Source organism: Loxodonta africana, chromosome 20 (genome assembly GCF_030014295.1).
Source record: "Loxodonta africana isolate mLoxAfr1 chromosome 20, mLoxAfr1.hap2, whole genome shotgun sequence".
NCBI classification, from domain to species: Eukaryota; Metazoa; Chordata; class Mammalia; order Proboscidea; family Elephantidae; genus Loxodonta; species Loxodonta africana.
In genome coordinates this window covers 33,816,872-33,838,262 of record NC_087361.1, presented here as the reverse complement: position 1 = coordinate 33,838,262, position 21,391 = coordinate 33,816,872, and the positions used below count along the sequence as shown (strand labels likewise).

Genomic DNA, 21,391 nt, shown 5'->3' with positions numbered 1-21,391 from the left:
AAGATCTTTCTATTAGCCACAGTTTAATTATCTCCTGTAAATATAATCTCATCACCTATGCATACATAAACAAATAATTTTCTTTATTCATTTTAAACAGAACTTTGTACAATATAAGAAAATGCAAAGTATGCCCAAGTTTAACTGCTAATAAATAATTTAAAAAAGGCAATAAAACCATAAACGAATTTTACAAGTCATATCATTAATAGTGATCTTCCTACAGCAATTAATTGCATTATGGATTATCATCTAAAACAAATGAGCTGTAGACATATTTTCTGGAGTGTCTTTCTATTATTTAATTGCTGGAACCTAAAATACAATATGATACAGATATGATCTATTACAGTTCCACTGTTGCATTAAATTACTGAATATATCTAATTTGTACTTGTCCATTGAAATGTTTTAGGCACAACGAAATTACTAGTTTTCGTCAGAAAGGCAGGTGGGGATGAAACTAATTGCTGGAAAAAATAATGCAACTACTGACAAAAGAAACAGAAAAAAGGACTTTTAAAGAGGAACAGTAGTGTTTTCAGCTACTGTTGCTATAAATGTACTTCTGTTATGGTTTGTCGTAGCATGTCACTTACCCATTATCTAAATGCTCTAGTTTTCTGATTATAGATAACGGCACATTCTTTAAACAGAGGTAGCTGTACATTTTACCGCATTTGTTTTAAAATAACTTTGGTTCAAAAGATCATTTGGAATAAGACATCTTCATCCCCTCAAAATATCATACATGTATTTTAGATTCACATGAGTCTATACTTTTCTCATATAATTCCTTAATATCAGTGAACTATTTTTGTCTTTTTCTTTATTTATTTTTCCCTACCTGAAATAGCTCCACATTATATGGTGCATGAAAACAGGTCTTAGCATATTCAACGAGCCTTACTTTTTTATGACATTTGGGAGAATTTTCAGTCAAATCGCAGCGTTGTTAAGCCAGATGTATTGATATATTACTGTACCAAGTATGGGCTGAAGGGCAGGCTGTTATTTATAAATTATGCTTATGTCTCTCCATTCTCTCTTCCTCTCTTCCTCAGTTGCCCTGTTTTAGGATGACTGTGCCCATAACAGGAGTTGACAATACCCAGCGTCTTTCTCTTGTTCTCCTGGCTCATATCGACTGTAACAACTTTATGAGTCCTGACAGGCCTAACATCACAAATCTCTCCTAGATCTCATTCACTTGCTTCATTCTCTCCCCTAATTACCACTGGATTTCACATCTTTGGAGCCCTGGTGGCTCAGTGGCTAAGCATTCAGCTGCTAACCAAAAGGCTGGTAGTTTGAACCTACCAGTCGCTCCTTGGAGGCCCTAGGGGGCAGTTGTACTCTGCTCTATAGGGTTATTATGAGTCAGAATCCACTTGATGGCAGTGGGTTTGATTTTTAGTTCACAATTTTTAATATATTTTACCAAATATTCACAAAGTAGCAAATGATAAATAGCAGAACATAAGAATCCAGGTATCTAAGCTAAGGGATGGAGGTCATTTGAATATTAATAAGATATAAATATGTTTATTTTTCATTAAGATATGATTTTCTATAAGTAACTAGGAATTCAAAGATCAAATGATGTGAGATAGCAAATACTAAAATATTTTATACAATTTTCCCAAGAGTAGATCCTTGAAAAATTTCTAACTCAGGGGTTGCATAATTTGAAAAAGAAAAAAAGTCAGTAAAATTTTAGTTACAAAAATACATCAAGAACACATAGTAGAATCAGAGTGGATCTAAAAAGGTAGATCTAAAAAGGTGAAGGGCTGTTTCTAAGCTTTAAATTAAAATAGAAACAGTTTCAATCAGGAATGGAATGCAGGCTAGAAAATGCTAATCCAACCAGCCTGAGTTAAGAGAAAACGGTAAAATGTAAAAGACATACTCATGACAGAAGAGGCATAGAAACGGTTTTTGGAAAGCACCTAGCAACAACTTTCATCCACTTACTGGAAGGTGCCATGTGCTACCCTGTCCTGGAGAAACATACCAGAGTCAAGATCAATCAGTTTTGTTCTCATTGTGGTGTGACTTGCCACATGTTTAGTTCTAATAATGAACCGCCCTTAATTAGAAAAACGGGACTTAAGCACCAGCAAATTCCCATCTGCAGCCTCTATCAGCAAAACAGCTGGCACACAGCTGCAACAGTGTGAAGACCACAGGGAAGAGGTCTCCATGTGGCTTCTGAGGCACTCACACACTTCAGCTGGGAGGCTGCTTCATGAGGTTTTAGAGCAAGGACTGAGCGATAGAAGAGAGAAATTACAGAAAGAGACAGGTTCCTATCGTACCTAGATCTTAGGTTTACTTCTCTTAGGCTTTTGACTCAGCTCAAGTGTACTCAAATTTTATGTCCTTTTATAGTCTAGTTTCAAATGGAAACATATTTAGCAGATTAACTATATGTGCCACATTTTTAGTTAGGTTTTGGCCAAGGGAAAAAAGAGCTTTAAACTGCCTTTGAAGATTAGTTCATACTTCCGGCTTCACTGAAGCGCACTAAAAAAAAAAAAAAAAATTTTTTTACTAACAAGGTAGAAAATGGGGTGCTTGGCTCTGTGTTACCAAAGAGAACATAAAATGGGTTAGTAAGTAGACAGTTTCTCAAATGTAGACATGGTCCCTTATCACTCAGGCAAAGACACATGGCTGGCAGATCCAAATCGTATAAAGTGATGAGACATCCCACATATATATGTCAGTCCATTAGTACTCAAAGTGGAATCTTGGAATATACTATCATTTTAAAGCAGAGACTGACTTTCTCTTCGGTTCCCGACACTTACCAGAGGTACTACTGCCTCGGTCTGAACTGTTGTAAGACCCTCCTGTATTCTGGTCATATGCCTGGTTGTATGGGATAGTTGGAGGAATGGTGTCATTTGCTCGATAATCTAGGCATTTCAGATAGAAAATAATAATAATAATTATTTTCACTTTGTGAGTTATTTCACATCTTTTTGCTTTGTTTATATTCCTAAGTAACTGAAGACACTTATTGGATCATTTTTTTTTTCTCTTTCATTTTCATGTACAGATTGTCAGGATATGAAAAAGCTCATACTTCAAATGGATATAAATTATGTTCACATAATAACAGAATAGATATGAACACTGAGTTTAACCTTAATCATCTTTGCCTTTTCCTCCTAAAGAAAAATGGTGTCAAGTCCAAGGCTTTCCTTCTTTCAGATGTGCTTTAACTTAAAATGCATATTGCCAGGGCTTTCACTCTGCTTGAAAAATTATGAGGGACTATTTTCCTCTTTAAAATATTTTTCAATTAGCTAAGGCAGAAATCGGATTTGCCTGACTTCTTAACATTAAAAATACAGCCAGTAACATAATAATTTTAAGAATAAGAAATCAGGAAATACCATGATACGCCTGCACATTGTAAATAATAAAATTAAAGTGAAATCAGTAAGATTCTATCTTATAAAAAATATGTTCATGAAAAGAAAAAAAAAAAGTATCTCAATGTGCCACAGAAATGCTTCTGATTACAAAGGCTAGGGTGAAAAGCCAAATGATAAACCTGACACTGGAATGTACTGAGTAATAATCTGTCAGTCTAGTTGCTTTCCAGGGTCTTTATTATAGTCTGACACACCAAGTCTGCTTACAAGCAGTATAAACAATAAATCAGAGCTCTGAAATATTTGTACAAAGGACTGTCAGAGCTTTCCAGAGTCCACAATACAGTCATAGACTACGGAAGAATAATGTAACGATGGTTTGGATCCACACTGTAAACTCCATGATTGCAAAAGCTGTATTATTCCTCTTTCTCAGCCTTTGTCATGAACTTATACATGAGCCTTAACAAATATTTATTGAATGGACTTTATAAAAATCGTTTTTTTTTTTTAACTTGGAAAAGGCTAACATTACTTTATTATTAAATTACAACCTAGAACATTAAATCAAATGAAATATTTGACTTATCTTTTTGTTATCTTCAAATGTAAGAACTTAGTAAGCTTTTTTTAAAATTCATAGTCCCACCTCAAGTAAAAAGAAAATAAATCTACGTATCTAATTATCTACAATAAAATGTATGTTTTACCTGGATGCTTATATAAAAATTGCTCTGATTTAACCAAATCAGAGCAATACTTTTTCCTACAGGTATAACTCTGCAAACCATGTTATTAAAGCAGTGGCCTGAGGACTACAAAAATATCAGATACCTATCTCTTCCAACTTACATATATTACATTAGAGAAATATTCCCCTCAGGCCATAAAACACTATTCTGCCCCTTCGAGTTCACACTCAACCCAATTTATTTTAGGTTCTATACTGACAAACTTCAATCAGGTCAATGAAAGAAATTTAGGTTCTAAAATTGTACATTGTAGCAGTCTTAGGTACCAGACCAGCTAGGAGAAATACAACAAATTGAACCACCTCTCCAGTTCAGATTTAATCTTTTTTTTCCCCTCACTTTCATATAAAAATGCCATTCGCTTATGTGACCATGTAGAAGCAATTATCTCCCACTCTCGAGTGGAAAGAATGGGAGAGTCTATTTATTTAAAATATGAAGTATTGTGATGGTTGTACATCTGCCTTATGAATAAAAGATTGTCCTAACCAATCCCTCACCTACTATTAAATTTAAATTAATTTCAAAACCATTTGACAATACTTATATATTATTATAAAATCAATTTTCAAAGGTTATTGTGGTGCTAATTAACTCTTTGACACTGGAAATTCTGAAACCAAAGGGTGGGCGGCGGAGGAGACCTTGGTGACAAAAGCAAGATTTCAATCCTAGGGGCCCAGACGAGTTTCCACATCTAGTGCCGAAGGGTTGAGGGTCCCAATACAGAAAAGGATGGCAATGAAAGCAAGACTCTTTACCTTTATTCAATTTGTTTTGCTCCATGATGTTATATTGAATTGGTGCCACTTCTTGTTTCTGCTGTCCGGACGGTTTCCAGTGCTTCTCGCTCGAATCCCCACTGCCATTGTTCATGTTATTGCTGAGGTTGGACTGGATGAGCTGCGTGGTGGCATAAGGAGTGGGCTGCCCTGATGGATTGACAAAACGCCCGTCCTTCAGATTTGGGCTATTGAAGGTTTTCATCTCATTGATTTTGTTACTAAGGTCCACATCACCATAAACACTTGACTCAGGGAGCATCAGATTTGTTTGTTTGTTATCCAGTTGGTTGTTATAATTTGCTATACAATCAGCTATGTGCAATGGAGAGGAAAAGGAAAAAGTCATTTCTGCATGGCTATTCATTTTCAGTTTCTTTCTAAGTAGCTTTGTGAGTCATAGTAAACTTGTTATGTAAAGTATAAATGAGCTTAAATAAGATCGATAAAAAGGGCCAGATATTCATCAGGTCCTTTCAAAGAAAACAATTAAAAAGTGAAGAATTAAAAGAGAACACACAGAATTTATATAGAGACTAAGTGATTTTGTACTTCAGGTAGGGTTAGATAGTAAATGATTCATCTAATTTAAAATCTTTTTTTTTTTTAAACAAATCTATTAAGAAGAATTTCATTAAAATAGTATCTACATGAATATCTTTATTGGTCAAGCTTAAACCTTCTAATCTTGAAGTATTGAACTAATTGAAGCTACTAATAAAGAAGCTGTTGAAGTAATAGAACAAAGCATGTAAGTTGAGAATCCAGGGGAAGGGAAAAAGCAAAAACAAACAAAAAAATGTTACCTGGCCGATAGGATAATGTGAGATTTCTATATTTTATAAAGTATCTCTACCCAAAAGAAGTGAGGAACAGAAGTAAAGTGAGAGGAAAGAGTGCTCAGGATCCTTCTCTTGGTCATATAGGATAATCATCATCAGAGAAAGATGTTATATAATCACATTTTCATGGTTTCATAATGACACTCCAAGAAGTGTAAAATGACAATAATGATGACAAAATGAATTACAGTAACCAGGGTAATGTGATCAAATACAGCCTGAAATAATATTAATATGTCTAATATCTCAGTCTCCCTGTATTTTCTCCTTGAACTTTTCGGGACTTAAATCACTGGTGTATATGGAAATACAATTTGCAGTTGAAAATATAAAATAATAGTTTGAAGGACTAAAATCATATCTTTAAATCAAAATATTTTTTAAACAGTCAAGTTACAATGGTAAAACTACTATTGTTTTAGTCACGTAATTCATAAAAAAAAAAATTTTTTTTTTTATGAATTTAGGGGGGTCAATATTAACAGATCGCCTTGTAGATTGGTTTCCAACTGCATATTTTGAAAAATGATCAATTAACATGCTTTCCACTAAAGATGTAAATATGAACATAATCTTAAGAAAAACCTTCTGGTAAATGCTTCATCTCATTAGTCTCATAAATCTCATCTTACAGAATTCACCTACTCTGGGCAGGGAGATTTGATTCATCTTGCCTTTAGTAATTGTTATTTCTTATTTCTAGGCATTAAGTTTTGTTTAAGAGTGGTCAACAAATATTATGAAAGGTAATGTGATTTAGACAATCTCATTTTGCTTTTCCATTCTGTCAGGGCTGCCCTGTACCTACATCTTTCTGAGATAATGACCGTGTTCTGTTCTGTATTGCTCGATGGTACAGTAGCCACTAGCCATCTGTGACTACTGAGCACTTGAAATGTGGCTAGTGTAACTGAGTAACTGAATTTCACATTTAATTTAATTTAGTTCATTTAAATTTAAATGGCTCCATGTGGTATCTACCATATTGGACAATGCAGCTCTACATATTAATTTAAATGGTTATCACATTTTTTTTTTCCCTTTTCTATAGGTCTCACAGTCTTTCTTTTAATTATAATAACTTGTGTATCCATCTGTCCGGACAACTAGATTATGGACCTCTGGCAGACACGGACTTGTTCGGATTCAGAATGGAGACTTGGGACTTGTTTTAAGGCTAGACATACAGATTGCCCTATGGTTTGTTCTTTATAGTATATAACATCTTTATTTAAATGCAATTCCTCTTTCCATTCTCCTTAATTCCATGTGTTATTTTACTTGTTGGAGTCATACCTTTGGATTCTTTGCGTATTATTTTTAGTATTTCCTATGTTATCAGTGTTTGTTTTTAAAATTTTTGTTTTTTCCCAAATTATTTATAATTTTCATTCTGTTTATGCTTTTAAATCCAGCATACCCACCCATTTTTACTGTCATGTTTTAGTATAAAATGTTAACAACACTATTTACTCAAACATATTTCTGAAACAAAAACACAACACAAAATAATTATATGCGTACATACCTACAGAAAGATACATATTTCTTGTGTCCTTAGGACTGGCTTCTATGCTATAAAATCTGATTTTGAATTTTTGCTAATTTCTATTTAAAAATTTCTTTATTACAATTATTATTATTACTGCTATTGCTATTAAAGAATTTGATTCACTCTAAATATAGGTTTATTGGCCTTCTGATCTGTTCTATTCCCCAAATCTTGGAACAAATTAAAATAATTATAAAGTTATAATTAAAAAAATATCATTACATACATTCATATAAAGATAACTACTTCTACACAACTTCGTTTTCCTCTATTTGTTATCTATCCCAAAATTTCTGTTCTTCATTCACTATCCCATCGCATACTTGTCATTGTTGTTGTTGTTGTGTGCTGTCTAGTCGATTACAACACACAGCGACCCTATAGGACAGAGTAAAACTGCCCCATAGGGTTTCCGAGGAGCGACTGGTGGATTTAAACTGCCAACCTTTTGGTTAACAGCATGAGCTCTTAACCACTTCACCATCAGGTCTCCTATCACATACTGGGAAACTTATTTTCGGTAAAGGGTTAGGTGTGGGGGTTTTTAGTCATGGGGGAAATACTTGTGTCAAGCTAATGTGCTAAAGAATAGTTTAAATTTCATAAAATACTGATCAGATTTTCCTTTCCAATGTTAATAAATTTCTAATTTCCCTCCTTGCCTGTCTTCCCCCTCCCGATATGTACATATACAAAGCAAAGCATAGCACGGAACACAAAAACATTATGGATAACAATGAATACAAACCGAGAGCCTTCTAATCATTCGAATATTAGTGCTTGTCATCTTTCAAGGCTTTCCTGCTACCGGAGGCTACATTAATTCATTCACTGCTATTTTCTTTTCTTATACTACACAACAATCATATTTACCATTTGTATTTGTAACATTTTTATTTGGGGGGGTTGGCTCATACTCTGTTCCTGCCTTTATGTTTGGAACTTTATTTGGGACGACTGCCTGATACATGTTCCAAGATTCTTTGAGGAATACAGACTATTGGCTTTATAATCTTGCAGCTATTCAGAAATGCCTTTACGGCATCAGTAATGTAAAGGCAGAACAAAGCAATCTGGACTTGAGCTCTATGTAAAAGATTTTGACTTGCACTACTTTCAACATGTCAAAAAATATCTGCATTTATGTTGGAACCCTGAAGTTGATGTGTGCATGTCCAGAGTTGGGAAGAAGGCAGAAGAAATTAATCTCCTTCCGGCTAATTCCTTGGAAAGTTTTTACGGATCAAGCTCTCTCTGGGTCTAACCTGGCCGACTGTAGGTCGTCAGGTTGCTATCGCTGTTCCCGTTGCCTGCTGTGCAGCAATTGATGGAGCAGTCGTTGTGATTGTTGCCAGTATTAGGCCACGTGTCTGCCAGCCAGGGCTGCGCAGCGGGTTCACTGATGTTGAGAAGTCCTGGTCTAAAGAAATAAATATATAAAGGCAAATGTTATATCAATAGCAAAACTAAAAATTAAACCCACTGCTGTCACTTCTGATTCATAGTGGCCCTATAGGACAGAGAAATACCCTCTAGGGTTTCCAAGGAGCAGTCGGTGGATTCGAACTACTGACTTTTTGGTTAGCAGCCAAGCTCTTAACCACTGTGCCACCAGGAGGGCATAATATTTTCCACTCAGAATTCTGACGAAAGTTTCATCTCAGTCTCACAAATAATTCTGTGAACTATGCAGATTGATACTATTACTTCTTTATTTTTACAGACAGGGCAACTGTCGTAGAATGTTTCAGCAGATGCCTCAGTTTACATCACAGTAAGTCTGTATACTGGCAGAGCTGTGCTTCAGAGGTAATATCCTGTGCATTTTGCAATATTCCACTCCATCTTCAGTCATAATAACTCAAAATTGAAATGTGGAATCTAAAAATACGGATACATGTATTTTTAGGATTCTCTTAGTAGCTGAAGGTATACTTCAGTCAAGACAGTGTGCATTTCATCATTTTTGCCTCGTTAAAAAATCATTCCATTACGATGACTCTTCTCACAATTTCATTATAGAATGGAATAAGCTCAGACAATGGGTCTGTAACATTAAGCATATTTGCATATTTTTTCTTCAAAACCATGTTATAGAAATAGTGTCTTTGGCTCTGTGACATTTTACACAATGTGGCCACGCACAGCTCCGTAAGCTTGTCAACCTTTTCTGACGGTGACAATGTAAGATGCCACAGATCCCGACATATGCAGATGAAAGCTGCTGAATTAAATGTGTTTTTAAAACAAAGATGTCCACTACAGGAAACACCAGTGGCCATGTTTTCTTTGGCACAGCAGATGTTAATCCTCTTTGACTGTCTGTGGGGAAGGCAAAGCGCATCAGCAGTTATTAATGGGAGCCCTGGACCACCAGAGCCAGACTCAAACTGGAGTCCAAGAATGGCGTTCTTGCTGTCCGTTTCCAACATTAACTCCATTTGATAATTCAGCAAAAGAGGTGATGATGTATGATGGGCTGTCAGGTCCATAATAAACAGACTGGTGCTACAGATTCTGCAAAAATTTTCTTTGTGGCTTCACTTTTTTTGTTAAAGCGCAATGACCATGCTTCTTATTTATGCCAGAAGCACGAAGCTGACATTTCGCCCTCCATGGTTCATATTCTGCCACACAGGTAGTCTATGGAGGAAACTTAATATACCACTGATGGTTATTTGAGGAATAATTCAACTCAAAAGCAGAATATGGATTTATAATTTATTGATCTGTTTACATATGTGTGCATGTGTGTTCTGTGTGTATACGTATATCTTTAATAAAAACAAATATTTACTGTTGCTTGCAATTTGTGAGGTACTGTTCTGAGTTCTTTACATGTATTGATACATTTAGTCCTCACATGTATTAAATGAAGTAGGTACTATTACTATTATTATGCTTATTTTATAGATAATGAAACTGAGACACCTGAGCAAGGTTATAGAGTGAAAGAGGTACAGATCCGGGATTCAAACCTAGCAGTGTGGTCCTAGAACCTACACCCAATCCAGTATGTTTTAAATACATATACTGCAAACCAAAAAAACCCAAACCCACTGCCGTCGAGTCAATTCTGGCTCACAGCAACCCTACAGGAGAGAGTAGAACTGCTTCATAGGGTTTCCAAGGCTGTAAGTCTTTACAGAAGCAGGCCGCAACATCTTTCTCCTGCAGAGTGACTAATGGATTGAAACTGCTGACCTTTTGGTTAGCAGCCAAGCTCTTTAATCACTGCACCACTAGGGCTCCTACATACACTGCAGAGTGCTGCAATTTCCTAAAGCTCGCAAACACTCTGAACAAAAGGAAGAGTAGAGGAAATGTCTGAAGTCTTGAAATTCAGAAAAAAAGCTGTTAAAAGCAAGCAAACTTTCTGCTAAAAGTGTTGATAAACACATGCCCTGAAGAGCAATGTTGCTGAACTGTTGAAAATTCCAAACATTTAAGTACAAGTTACATCATGGATGGAGTCCCTGGGTGGTGCAAAGAGTTAATGTGTTCAGCCGCTAACCAAAAGGTTGGTTGTTCTAGTACACTCAGAGGCACCTTGGAAGAAAGACCTGATGATGTACTTCTGAAAAACCATCCACTGAAAACCTTATGGGGCACAGTCCTACTCTGACACATGTAGGGTGGGGTTGCCACGAGTCAGGATCAACTTGAGAGCAACTACTTTTTATATCATGGATATCTGAAGGCTTTGAAATACACGTTAGTTTTAGAAACTCTGCATCTAATAATCTTTACCTGTCCTTTTTTATTTTCTCTTCAACTTACACCAGGAGTGTTGTCGCTACAGAAGTTGTTAAAGATAAATCTCTATTTTTGATACTATAAAGATATTATGGGATGTTAGGAGTATGGGTCAAGTGGAAAGTTTCCAGTCTGACTTATATGTTTCAAAAGGAATAGACGTTTTTATGCTACTGTGATTCCTTCTGAAAAAGGCTTTACAGTCAATGTTTTGATATTATCATAGGCTGAAAAAACTTTTCATGCATACGGGTGATTTCCAACAGCAAGGAGGATTAACAATTCACATCCTAGCTCTCTGTTTAGACTTGAATTTGGAATGCTAATTATTGAAGGAAGAAGGTGTGCTGTGACTACTAGCCCACAATTAATCTTAACATGCCATGTGTGGATTTCAGAGGTCTTTTAGGAAGCCAAGGTCATATGCAACTACTCTGATAAGGGTGTCAAGGTCTTTTTAGACTAACAATTTCATAGGCTTTATAGATTTAAGATTATCAAATGTGTATGGGACAGATTTGGCTCCCAACAATAAGAAATGAAGCAGATACAAAAAAAAACCAAAAAACACTGGTTACAGTGATGAACATGTATGACAATATTATCATAAAACATTTTAGCTCACATTTTCATTTTAACATGTCTGAGTTTTGCTCAGTTCTTTCCTTGTCCTTTAAAAAGACAGCATTGTCCAAGGAAGAAAAAACACTAAGGCTCTCAAAAAACTAATTTATTTCCTCATTTTACTAAAGGGATATAGTTTCATCAAGAAAAAGAGGGCACATAGACTTTAATAATGATGTGGCAATTACCTTCAATTCCTCCTCCCTTCCTACTTTAGAAATTCCAATCACTCTCTGCAGGAAAAACGATTTGAACTCCTAAACCACAAAATAAAAGTCTGTAAGTCCCTGTCGCTGGGGGATATGGTCAGGGAACCTGGCAGTAAGGGTTGCCTATAGTGTTTCTTTTTTCCGTTGATATATTGAAAGAGCTCTGAAGCCCAGAAGGACATGAGGGATAAATACGAGGGTTGCCAATGTTTTAAAGAGAAGTAAAGGTTGCATTCTGTTTCTTTTTTCACCTCCCACTGACAGGAAATATACTCTTGGCATTCCTCATCTGGTTAGCCAGACCTTCCCACCCCCTTCTTCAGGCTTACTCTGTTGTGGTTTAGTTTTTAAGTAGTATTTTTTTTTTTTTTTTTGGAAGCACTGACTAGGATGTTTGAGGGAAGGAAAACAAAAGAACAGGAACAGCTACTTAATATCACCAGGATCCTCTCCTGGAGTACTTCACAAATTCTTTGCCCTTCTCAAATTGGGAAGAGGTCTCTTTGCTTACCACAATCCTCATTTTCCCTCTCCTGGTAATAGCTACATTTATAATTTCGAGAACTAGGAGAGAGTTCTAGCTAAACCTTCTTCTTTATCAGACGAAAAAATATTTTCTTAAAAGTCATCAAGGACTGAACTCAGGTCTTTTGACATTCATTCCCTCATTAATCCTCTTACTCCTTCCTTCCTATGATATTTATTGGTGATATCTTTGAAAATCAATAATTCATAGACTCTACACTTCAGGATCTCACAGTATACTGTGAAAGGCAATCATATAAAAAAAAAAAAAAAAGGGTTGGCCAACTTTCTTTAGGAAGGACCAGATAGTAACTAAATTAGGCTTTGCAGGCCACATGGTCTCTTTTGCAACTATCACACTCTGCCATTGAAGCATGAAAGCATATATAATATGCAAAGAATGGGTGTAGCTGTATTCTTATAAAATTTTATTAATAAAGACAGACAATGGGCTGGATTTGGCCAAGAGCCATAGTTTCCTGGCCCCTGATAGAAACAAAACATAATTCCATCACCTTATGTTAGATGCTTAATTGTACTATTTACGAAGTACGAAAAATACAGAGTATCAAAAAAAAAAAAAAAAAAAAACCCAAACCCACTGCCATTGAGTCAATTCCTACCTATAATGACCCTATAGGACAAAGTAGAACTGCTTCATAGGGTTTCCAAGGAGTGCCTAGTGGAATCAAACTGCTGACTTTTTGGTTAACAGCCCAACTTTTAACCACACCATTACCAGGGTTTCCATAGAGGACCTAGCAGGTAAAATTCAGCAAACTGATAAGGGGCTACAGGGTGGTGCGGGCATTGCAGGCTGATGTAATGCATGTGCAATGTAGTAAAGACATACAAGAGAATGACGTGTTGGTGAAGGGTGAGTGGGCTGACACAGTAGATTCTAAGGTGTGGCACACAGAGGTGTGAAGTGGGCCTGCAAAGGCCTACAGGTCGTGGACTTCATCTGCTTTACCAAGAAGTTTGGACTTGATCTTGTATCATGGCAGGCTCCACTAAAACTGAATTTTCAGCAGCTCAGAGACATAATCAATAAACATTTAGAAACAGCAGTCTGGCTCCAGTAGGCAAAGGGAAATTGGAGGACGTGGTACTATTAGGACAAGGTAGGGCTCCTTGGGGCTTGTAATAGATTAGACGCGTGAGAGCAAATGCTTAAACAATATTATTGATGGCGAAGGGGGTAAGAGGTAGAATCAACAAAATGTGGCAATGGTTGTAGGAGGTAAAAGTGGATGACTTGAAGGTCTTGGCTTGAGTGTCATTAAACTAGAGAGATGGGAGGTCCATTGAGGATCTCAAAGAGTCTGAGATACCTGAGGGAAAACAGGGTTCAGGAATGGACAATAAAGAAGTCAGTGCAGGAGTCTGGCTCACTGCTCACTCTTACCCTAAGGGATCACAGAACACGGAAACACAAACACATATACACGGACACATTCACGCATGGCTAGGAAATGAGGCCTCTTCCTAATGCACTCCTGATCCCTCTTATTCTGCTATTTTTTTTTTTTTCCAAAAAAGCTAATCACCTGCTAATATATGTGACTTTTTAAAAATGTTTATTATTTATTTCTATCTCCTCCACTATAATGTAAGGTTGACAAGGACAGGCATTTTTATCTGTTCATTGATGTATCCCAGCCACCTAGAGCGGTGCCTGCTGCATAGTAGGTGTTCAATAAATATATCTAGTAAATAAATAAATTTAAAGTTGTATATATACATCAGGGTCATTTTGAGCACTGACTGTAAGACCTTTATTTAACTGTTGCTTCTCTAATGTTTCAGCATCCTTTATTGTTTCATTTGGGAGAAAATGGTTTCTGTTTGGTGTTTGAAATAAGTTGGTTGTACTTCTGGCATGCTGTTTTTACACTTAGAATGTTACTTCTGTATGGTGATATAACACGCTTTCCAAATGGATAATTCAAGAACTTTGTGAATTCTCAGCCCTGCTGGGGAGCCCTGGTGGCTCAGTGGTTAAGAGCTATGGCTGCTAACCAAAAAGGTTGGCAGTTTGAATACACCAGCTGCTGCCTGGAAACCCCACAGGGCAGTTCTATCCTGTCCTATAGGGTCGCTATGAGGCAAAATTGACTCTACTACAATGGGTTTGGTTGTAGAAACTAGCATTTGCTATCTATGCATTGCTGCCATTGCTTCCCATGTGATCATTTTGCCTATCTAGGCTATAAATTCCTTTAAAGCAGGAACCAGTCTTACATTTTGGTACAAAGCCAGTACAGAAAAACATATAGAAAATGCTCAGTAAGGACTTTCGCTGCTTTTATTAATGAGAAAGCTGAAGTCTACAGTCATGGATAGACACATGCAGAGAGATGGTTATACGATCAGGCGTTCCACCTCTACCCAGGAGAGAATATTTGTGTGCTGGAGGCTCTTTCATGAATGTCTGAGCTGCGATTTAGATGGAAGTCCCCTAGATGCAAAAACATGCCCTGGTTTAATTCCTGAATCAAGTGGCTTTATTCCTTATGAAGGTCTCCCTAGCTTTGAAGTCTTTCAGTGGCTGGCTTTGTGTCACAGGTATGAGAACAGGAAGCTAGCACTAGAAGGGAAAGAAAAGATTAATAACTGATACCCAGTTTGTACAGCATCGGCTAAAGGCGGTCAACACTTTTTTCTAATCACTCTCTGACATAAATTAAATTCAGTCATTTTCTTATTTGACGAGATGTTCCTTGGATTCAGGAATAATATTTTACTCATTTTTGTTTTTCCCAGTAGCAAACACATTTATAGACTATCTAGGCTATAAATTCCTTTAGAGCAAACAAAGCAGGGCCCTCAATAATTTAATCGAGTTTGAATTATAAAATGGTTTGGGTTGGAAGGATATTTTCTTATACATGAAGCTAGATGTTACCGTTTTCAAAAAAATCACTTTATTGTGGAAAATCCTGAAGCTTGGCTCATGCAACTCATACCTTTCTTCAAACCCTTCTAAGCTGTGAATGCTCTGTGAATGTATTAAAGCTCGCTGAATAATAATTACAAAAAAATCATAAAGATAGGATTGAGGTTCATTTTAATTAGAGGGAAAGAAAGCTCTTTGTTAGCAAGCTACCTAGATTTCTTCTTTTGTTTTTTAATTTCAGCATATTTCCCTGCAAATGGAGAGCTAAACTATGTTGAATTTATAACAACACCAAAAACAAAACAAAACAAAACAAAAAAAACCCAAGGAAACAAACATCATCTACAACTTATGGGCAATTGCTGTGTTCAGCAGGTTTTCGGATGAACACTTTTCTTTGATGGTATCTGTTATCTAGCCATATTTCTTAATCTGCATAAATGACACAGCTTAATTACTTTAACTCCTTTTAATCATCTGCTAGAGCAGCAAGTCTGTCTTTCCTGGTGAAAGTTCTCCCTCTGGTGTTCATTGACTAAGTTGCAACTGTTCCCACCAATAATTGCAACGGTGTTTAAATAGCTTGGTTTCAACTGCACAGCCCCGTGTTTATGTTTATAAAAGGTCTGAATAAAATTGCACCTTGAAGTTAAACCTTTTAAGAGAGGAAAATGACATCATTGAGGAAGACAAGAAAAAATATTTGAAAATCCCCTTAGAATCCACAAAACAAACAAAATAATTACCTCCCTCCACTGCTCACAGCTTCGCCTCCTCTCTGATAAGTTACTAAAATGTTATCAAAAAAAAAGCAACAATTAATAAGCATATTTATATATCAAAATCTAGTACATTCATGAGAATCTATGTAAAATAGAATATTTTCCCCTTTCTACCTAAAATCATTACAAAAATCATCACAGAAAAGGAGGTTTTTTATTTTAGTATTTTTTTTTTAAAGATTGCACAGAATTTAACATAAGTCATTCATATGTTCTTTATGTACCAACAAGGTTGAGAACTAAACAAAACCAAAAATTCAGTAGACTCATTAAATGTAATTATTACACATTTTTATATTTGCATTCTCATGATTTTTTGTTTCAGATTTGTTATTAGATCACATAATGTTATGATTTTATATCAGTGAAATCATTCATCTGGGGGGAAAAAAATACTAGCCTATTTTCCCAGAAGTATGAGTACTAGTAAGACAAAGATAAATGATAAAATAAATCTCTCTCCACACACAAAGCTGTATACTAAGTTGTGACTATTAATCAATGAGGCCTATTTTTGATTGTGGCTTGTGGAAACTCTTCTCGTTATATTTTCATTAGACATGTATATATACTGAAAATATATTTAATGTGCTTGAAAGCATTCTCAGCTTAATAAATTGGGGGCTTAAAGATTTAGCCATAACAACAACAACAACAAAAGATTTGCACATAGGCAAGGGGTTAAGAAGATTAGCTGTTCTGTAAATACAGAAGCATTTACTAAGGGGGAAAAAAAAAACGTGTTTTTAAAAGCTGCCAAGTCCACACTCGGAGTCTGTTAAGGAGAGATAACTGCTTCCAGCGATCACAATAACTGGATTAAAACCGAGGCAAGACTACAGGTACATCTGTTACTAAAGGTAAAGTGAAAGAAGAGGGCCCACTTTCAAAGAAGTGGAATAGACAGAATATCAGGATTTTGACCTTGGGAAAAGGAAAAGTTTTATCTGGCACATGTGCTCGATATTTTGGTTACCTTTCAGAATTGTGATTCTCTGGACAGAGAAGGGCAAGGAAGAGAAATTTGTGTTTGAAAACTCGAAAAGCTTAAGTTAAGGAAAAGAACAGACTGCCAAGTATGAAATAATCAGTAAGGTCATTAGCATGTTAAATCATGCTGACGGTAGAAACAGTGTGTCTATCTACTGAAACACATGCAAACAGGCCTGAGATGCAGTATGGGGTCATGAATAAATAACTGCATTAAATGGATGAAAAGTAACACCAACCATTTCTACTTCATATACATGCCTGACATAAGTAAATGAAGTACTGTATTCCATTGGAAGTCCTTTCCCCCACTTACTGCAGAAAATGAAATAAAAACAGAAACACAATAGTATAACACATGCCAAACTAACAAAGGAGATGGGGAGGGTAAGTGCAAATATATACCTGTTGGTGTGAAGGTAAAAGACGGGACTGAAAAATCAAAACAAAATATAAACCAGTTATTAAGCTGAAGAGAGAAAGGGAACATATCACATTAGTATAAATCAAGCAGACAGCTGAACATAAAACAAATGTAAATAACTAAGCCAGTAGTTCTGACACTCTGATATATGAACGAAACCAAATCTGAGGTTAAAAAAAGAAGCTTGTCTCTACAGGTACCATTCTCAAGAGTCTGACATCCCAGTACACTGGGGAGGGGAGCTGTGCTGGCTTAGCCTGTGAATGACCCTGCATTTAGTAACAGAGATTTAGCTCATGGCTTCAGTACAAACGAGAACCCTCCACTATTAATCATTTCCAAACACGGGGATGATGGATTCTTAAACAAGTATTATCAGGGTCTTGCTTGAACCTTATCCTATCTGGATATCTGAAAGCAAATGCTTGCTAAAGTAGGCTAGTAGGTCTGCTTAAGTATTCAGCAATAAAAGGAGGAGACAGAGAGAAAGTGAGGGAGGAAGGAGAGAGGAAAGAATGAAGGGAGAAAGACAAGGAAGAAAGAAAGAGAGAGAGAGTGAGAACAAGAACTGGAACAAAGAAAACTATACAAATTGAACTGCTTCACTGTCAAGAAATGCCTGATGCCTTATCACATGAACAGTACAAAGCTACATTTTGATCATCACAGAAATTTGTGAATGGACAGAAAAAAAGGGAGATTTTTAAACCTCAGTTCCTCTGTTATGGTTTATGTTTAGAACCTTCCTAGAGTAAACAAAACATTTTTTAAATGCCATTCTAGAAGCTAAACAATAGAACAATAACACCCCTCTGAAAAGCTTCAGTCTCTCTGCAGTTATAAATCTTCATTTAATCAATAAAGCTTGAAATTGAACTGGAGACCTCAAAAGTAGCAGCCCCGCTCTTCTATCTTCCCCCACTCCTGGATTTTGGAATAAGAGTTGCGCAATTTCCATATCATTTCATAGAGAGAGGAGACTGGCTTATTGTCCAAGCTCCTCACATTAATATAAAATAAACTCTGTCCTGGTACGGAAAACAAGGAAAACCTATAAATCTCCCTTTAAGATTAGTCTTTTCAAAAACTCTTTAATATCAATGAACTAGAATATTGATTAATTACTGTATACCAAAAAAAAGCTGCCAAACATATGTTTTCCTGTTCACATCTGAACGTATCCTAGAAACTTACACTAGAATTAGGGCCTTTGGGGTTGCAAAGAGAACCTGCAGCATTCTGCCCAACTGTCACTTACCAAACCACTTAACCTCTGAGCACACTAGAAAGAACAAAAACAAAAGCCTCAATGCTGTGCACCCAATTTATACCCCGGCCTTCCTATGCAGCACAGCCGTCCCCATCTTAAGAATTCTATTGTGTTGTCTTTCAGTTGGGTCTTTTCACCAAGTCCATGTAATTTAGCTACATTCAAAAATTCAGAACCACAGTAACAAGTCTTCATAAATAAATAAAGATACACTAAAAACTAAGGCAATTCAAGTGAGAATGGAGTGTCTCAACATTAATTTGCAATCACAAGGACACAGGGAAAATAGGAAAGGTCCTTGCCATTATTTCTCCTAGGTAACTGCAAACTCCAGTTTGAGGATTTGAGGAAAAGATGAAAGGAGGTCAGCCTCAATGAAATTTTCACAGCTAGCATACCAAAGAACAACTTTAATTCTCAAAGCTTCCAGTGATGTAAATAAACCCTCCAGGTACCCAGGGATGCCAGTGGAATATGAGATTGTATGTGTACGGGGATGTTGCGTGTTCTGGTAGATGTCAAGTCTATGGCTAAACGTAAAGGGGAATGTTAAAAATGTTCACTGTTACCCCACGGGACAATCTGGCTTGATGTTTTATAGGTCAATAGGCTCTTTTACGTTCATTTTCTTAAAATATTTCACTTCTTTTTTTCTTTTAAAATTACCGGCATTGATTCTCCCATTAAAAAAAAAAAAATTTATTTTAAGATCTCAAAATGCACTTTTTTTTTTTAATTGCATAGAAACAGAATTAATGAAAAAGTGCCAACAAGGCAAAGTGGGGAAAGCAGAATCAAATGCTCATCAAATTACATTTGTAATTATGTTCTATGATTTCTGCTGAAACACAAGCTAGCTGAAAGGACAACGATATTAGTTTAATAGGTTTTGCAGAAAAAGCTCACAGGCATTTGCCAGCATGCTTAAAGTACATTAGTAAAGGAAAAAGAACATTTCAGAAAGGAAGAAGGGTTTCATGTCACATTTTAAGACTTCAAGACAATTTAGAGCATTAAATTGCTACAACCACACAGTTCTACTACTTCATCACAATACGTGAAAAAGGATTCCACTGACTGGTTATTTGTGAAATGTAAATTGATGATGGAAGTCTTTGGAGAATTTAAGAGATTCCACATCTACATGTTAATTAGTCACTTTCCCTCATTCAAATCAGATTTTAAAACCCAATCTACCCTCAACATCCTACCCCTTTCTCCACTCCACAACACACAGGTACCCACAACCCCCATCTCCGCATTGTTTTTTCATCAAAGGTTTTCTGTGGTAACACACGTGTCTGGCATTGTTCTACTTTGTACATAATGAACACCAGCTATCTTTGCAGTAACCTCAAGTCCTCATTTTCCATTTCACAGGCAGGGACACTGACAATTTGCTTCATGTCTAGATAGGACAAACATCTTTAAAACAACATATTTAAAGACGATAATGTTAAGGCAAATGTATGCATATGAGAAGATCACTGCTGAGACACAAGCAAGAGGCACGTTGATTTATTTTTACAGTATTGGTGATGAATTTGTGTAGATTCTCTCTTGCCAAGACCCCTTGTGACAGAGAGTGTACCCTTCTTACACTGTTTTTCCAGTCTACTTTTATATATAGATAGTGACACTCAACAGAACTTTGCACTGAAAAAAGTTTTAGCTAGCAATGAACATTCTGATCTTGCCATAAAATTGATCAGAGAAATGACACGGCCAACACTCATAGAAAATGTGTACACTTAGGAAGTATATAAACAATTAAGTAAGGGTGGAGGGCCATCTTTATTGGTAATCCTCTTTAAATTTCCTTTGCAGCAAAGCAATAGTTTTATTAAACTGACATACAGGTACTATAACTAGGGTGACTGGATAATTTATCATCCAAACCAGGACAATTTTGAGACCAAAAAAAAAAAAAAGCACTATAAATAACTTTGCTAGACAGAAGGCATAAACTGGGACTGTCTCCTAACAGCTAGGAATTATTGTCACTCTAGCTATAGCCCAGATCTGGGGCCCAGTGGTAATGGAAATATTTGGGTGAAAAAAAAAAAAAAAGATTACCTATCTGACAGTGTTAACAATATCCTCAGAGAACAAAAATAAATAAATCACCAATCTACAGGGTTTGAGGATTTGTGGCAAAGGTGTTTGTGAAACACCGTGGCAACTGGATTCATCCTTAAAATTGCAGAAAATAGCAGGCAGGCAAACTTTCTCTTCAAAAGCTGCAAACACATTTGTAACGAAGTCTCTATCACTAATTAGCAGACTACACATATTCAAGTCTGCAATTCTAAGGATAACGACGTATGAATACTATACCTCCTCTCTCTGAACACAACAGGGTCATGCAGTCCATATTTGCTAGGAAGAAACTATTTTATAATAAATCAAATGGCAGTATTTTCTCTTTTGCTTCACAAAGGGCAATGGCACTCCCTTTAAAACTGTGAGATACTGTTCAAATACTGGATTCATAATCCCTGTGCCAAGGTGACCCAAAAATTTCCTCTAGAATATAAAATAATGAAATAATTTCCAAAGAAAACAGGGGTATGGTATAACAACTCAGTCTAAACC

General features: G+C 36.2%; 1 protein-coding gene across 1 annotated transcript in view; it reads right to left on the bottom strand.

The window, feature by feature from the left end:
• ROBO1 (roundabout guidance receptor 1) overlaps positions 1-21,391 on the bottom strand; it is a 434,889-nt gene that overhangs the window by 35,642 nt on the left and 377,856 nt on the right. Inside the window, exons 19-22 of the mRNA XM_003410186.4 lie at positions 16,077-16,119; positions 8,583-8,737; positions 4,903-5,238; positions 2,817-2,924 (exon numbers count right to left, since the gene is read on the bottom strand). Coding sequence (XP_003410234.1) covers positions 2,817-2,924; positions 4,903-5,238; positions 8,583-8,737; positions 16,077-16,119 — 642 coding nt within the window. The remainder of the gene's footprint in view (positions 1-2,816; positions 2,925-4,902; positions 5,239-8,582; positions 8,738-16,076; positions 16,120-21,391) is intronic.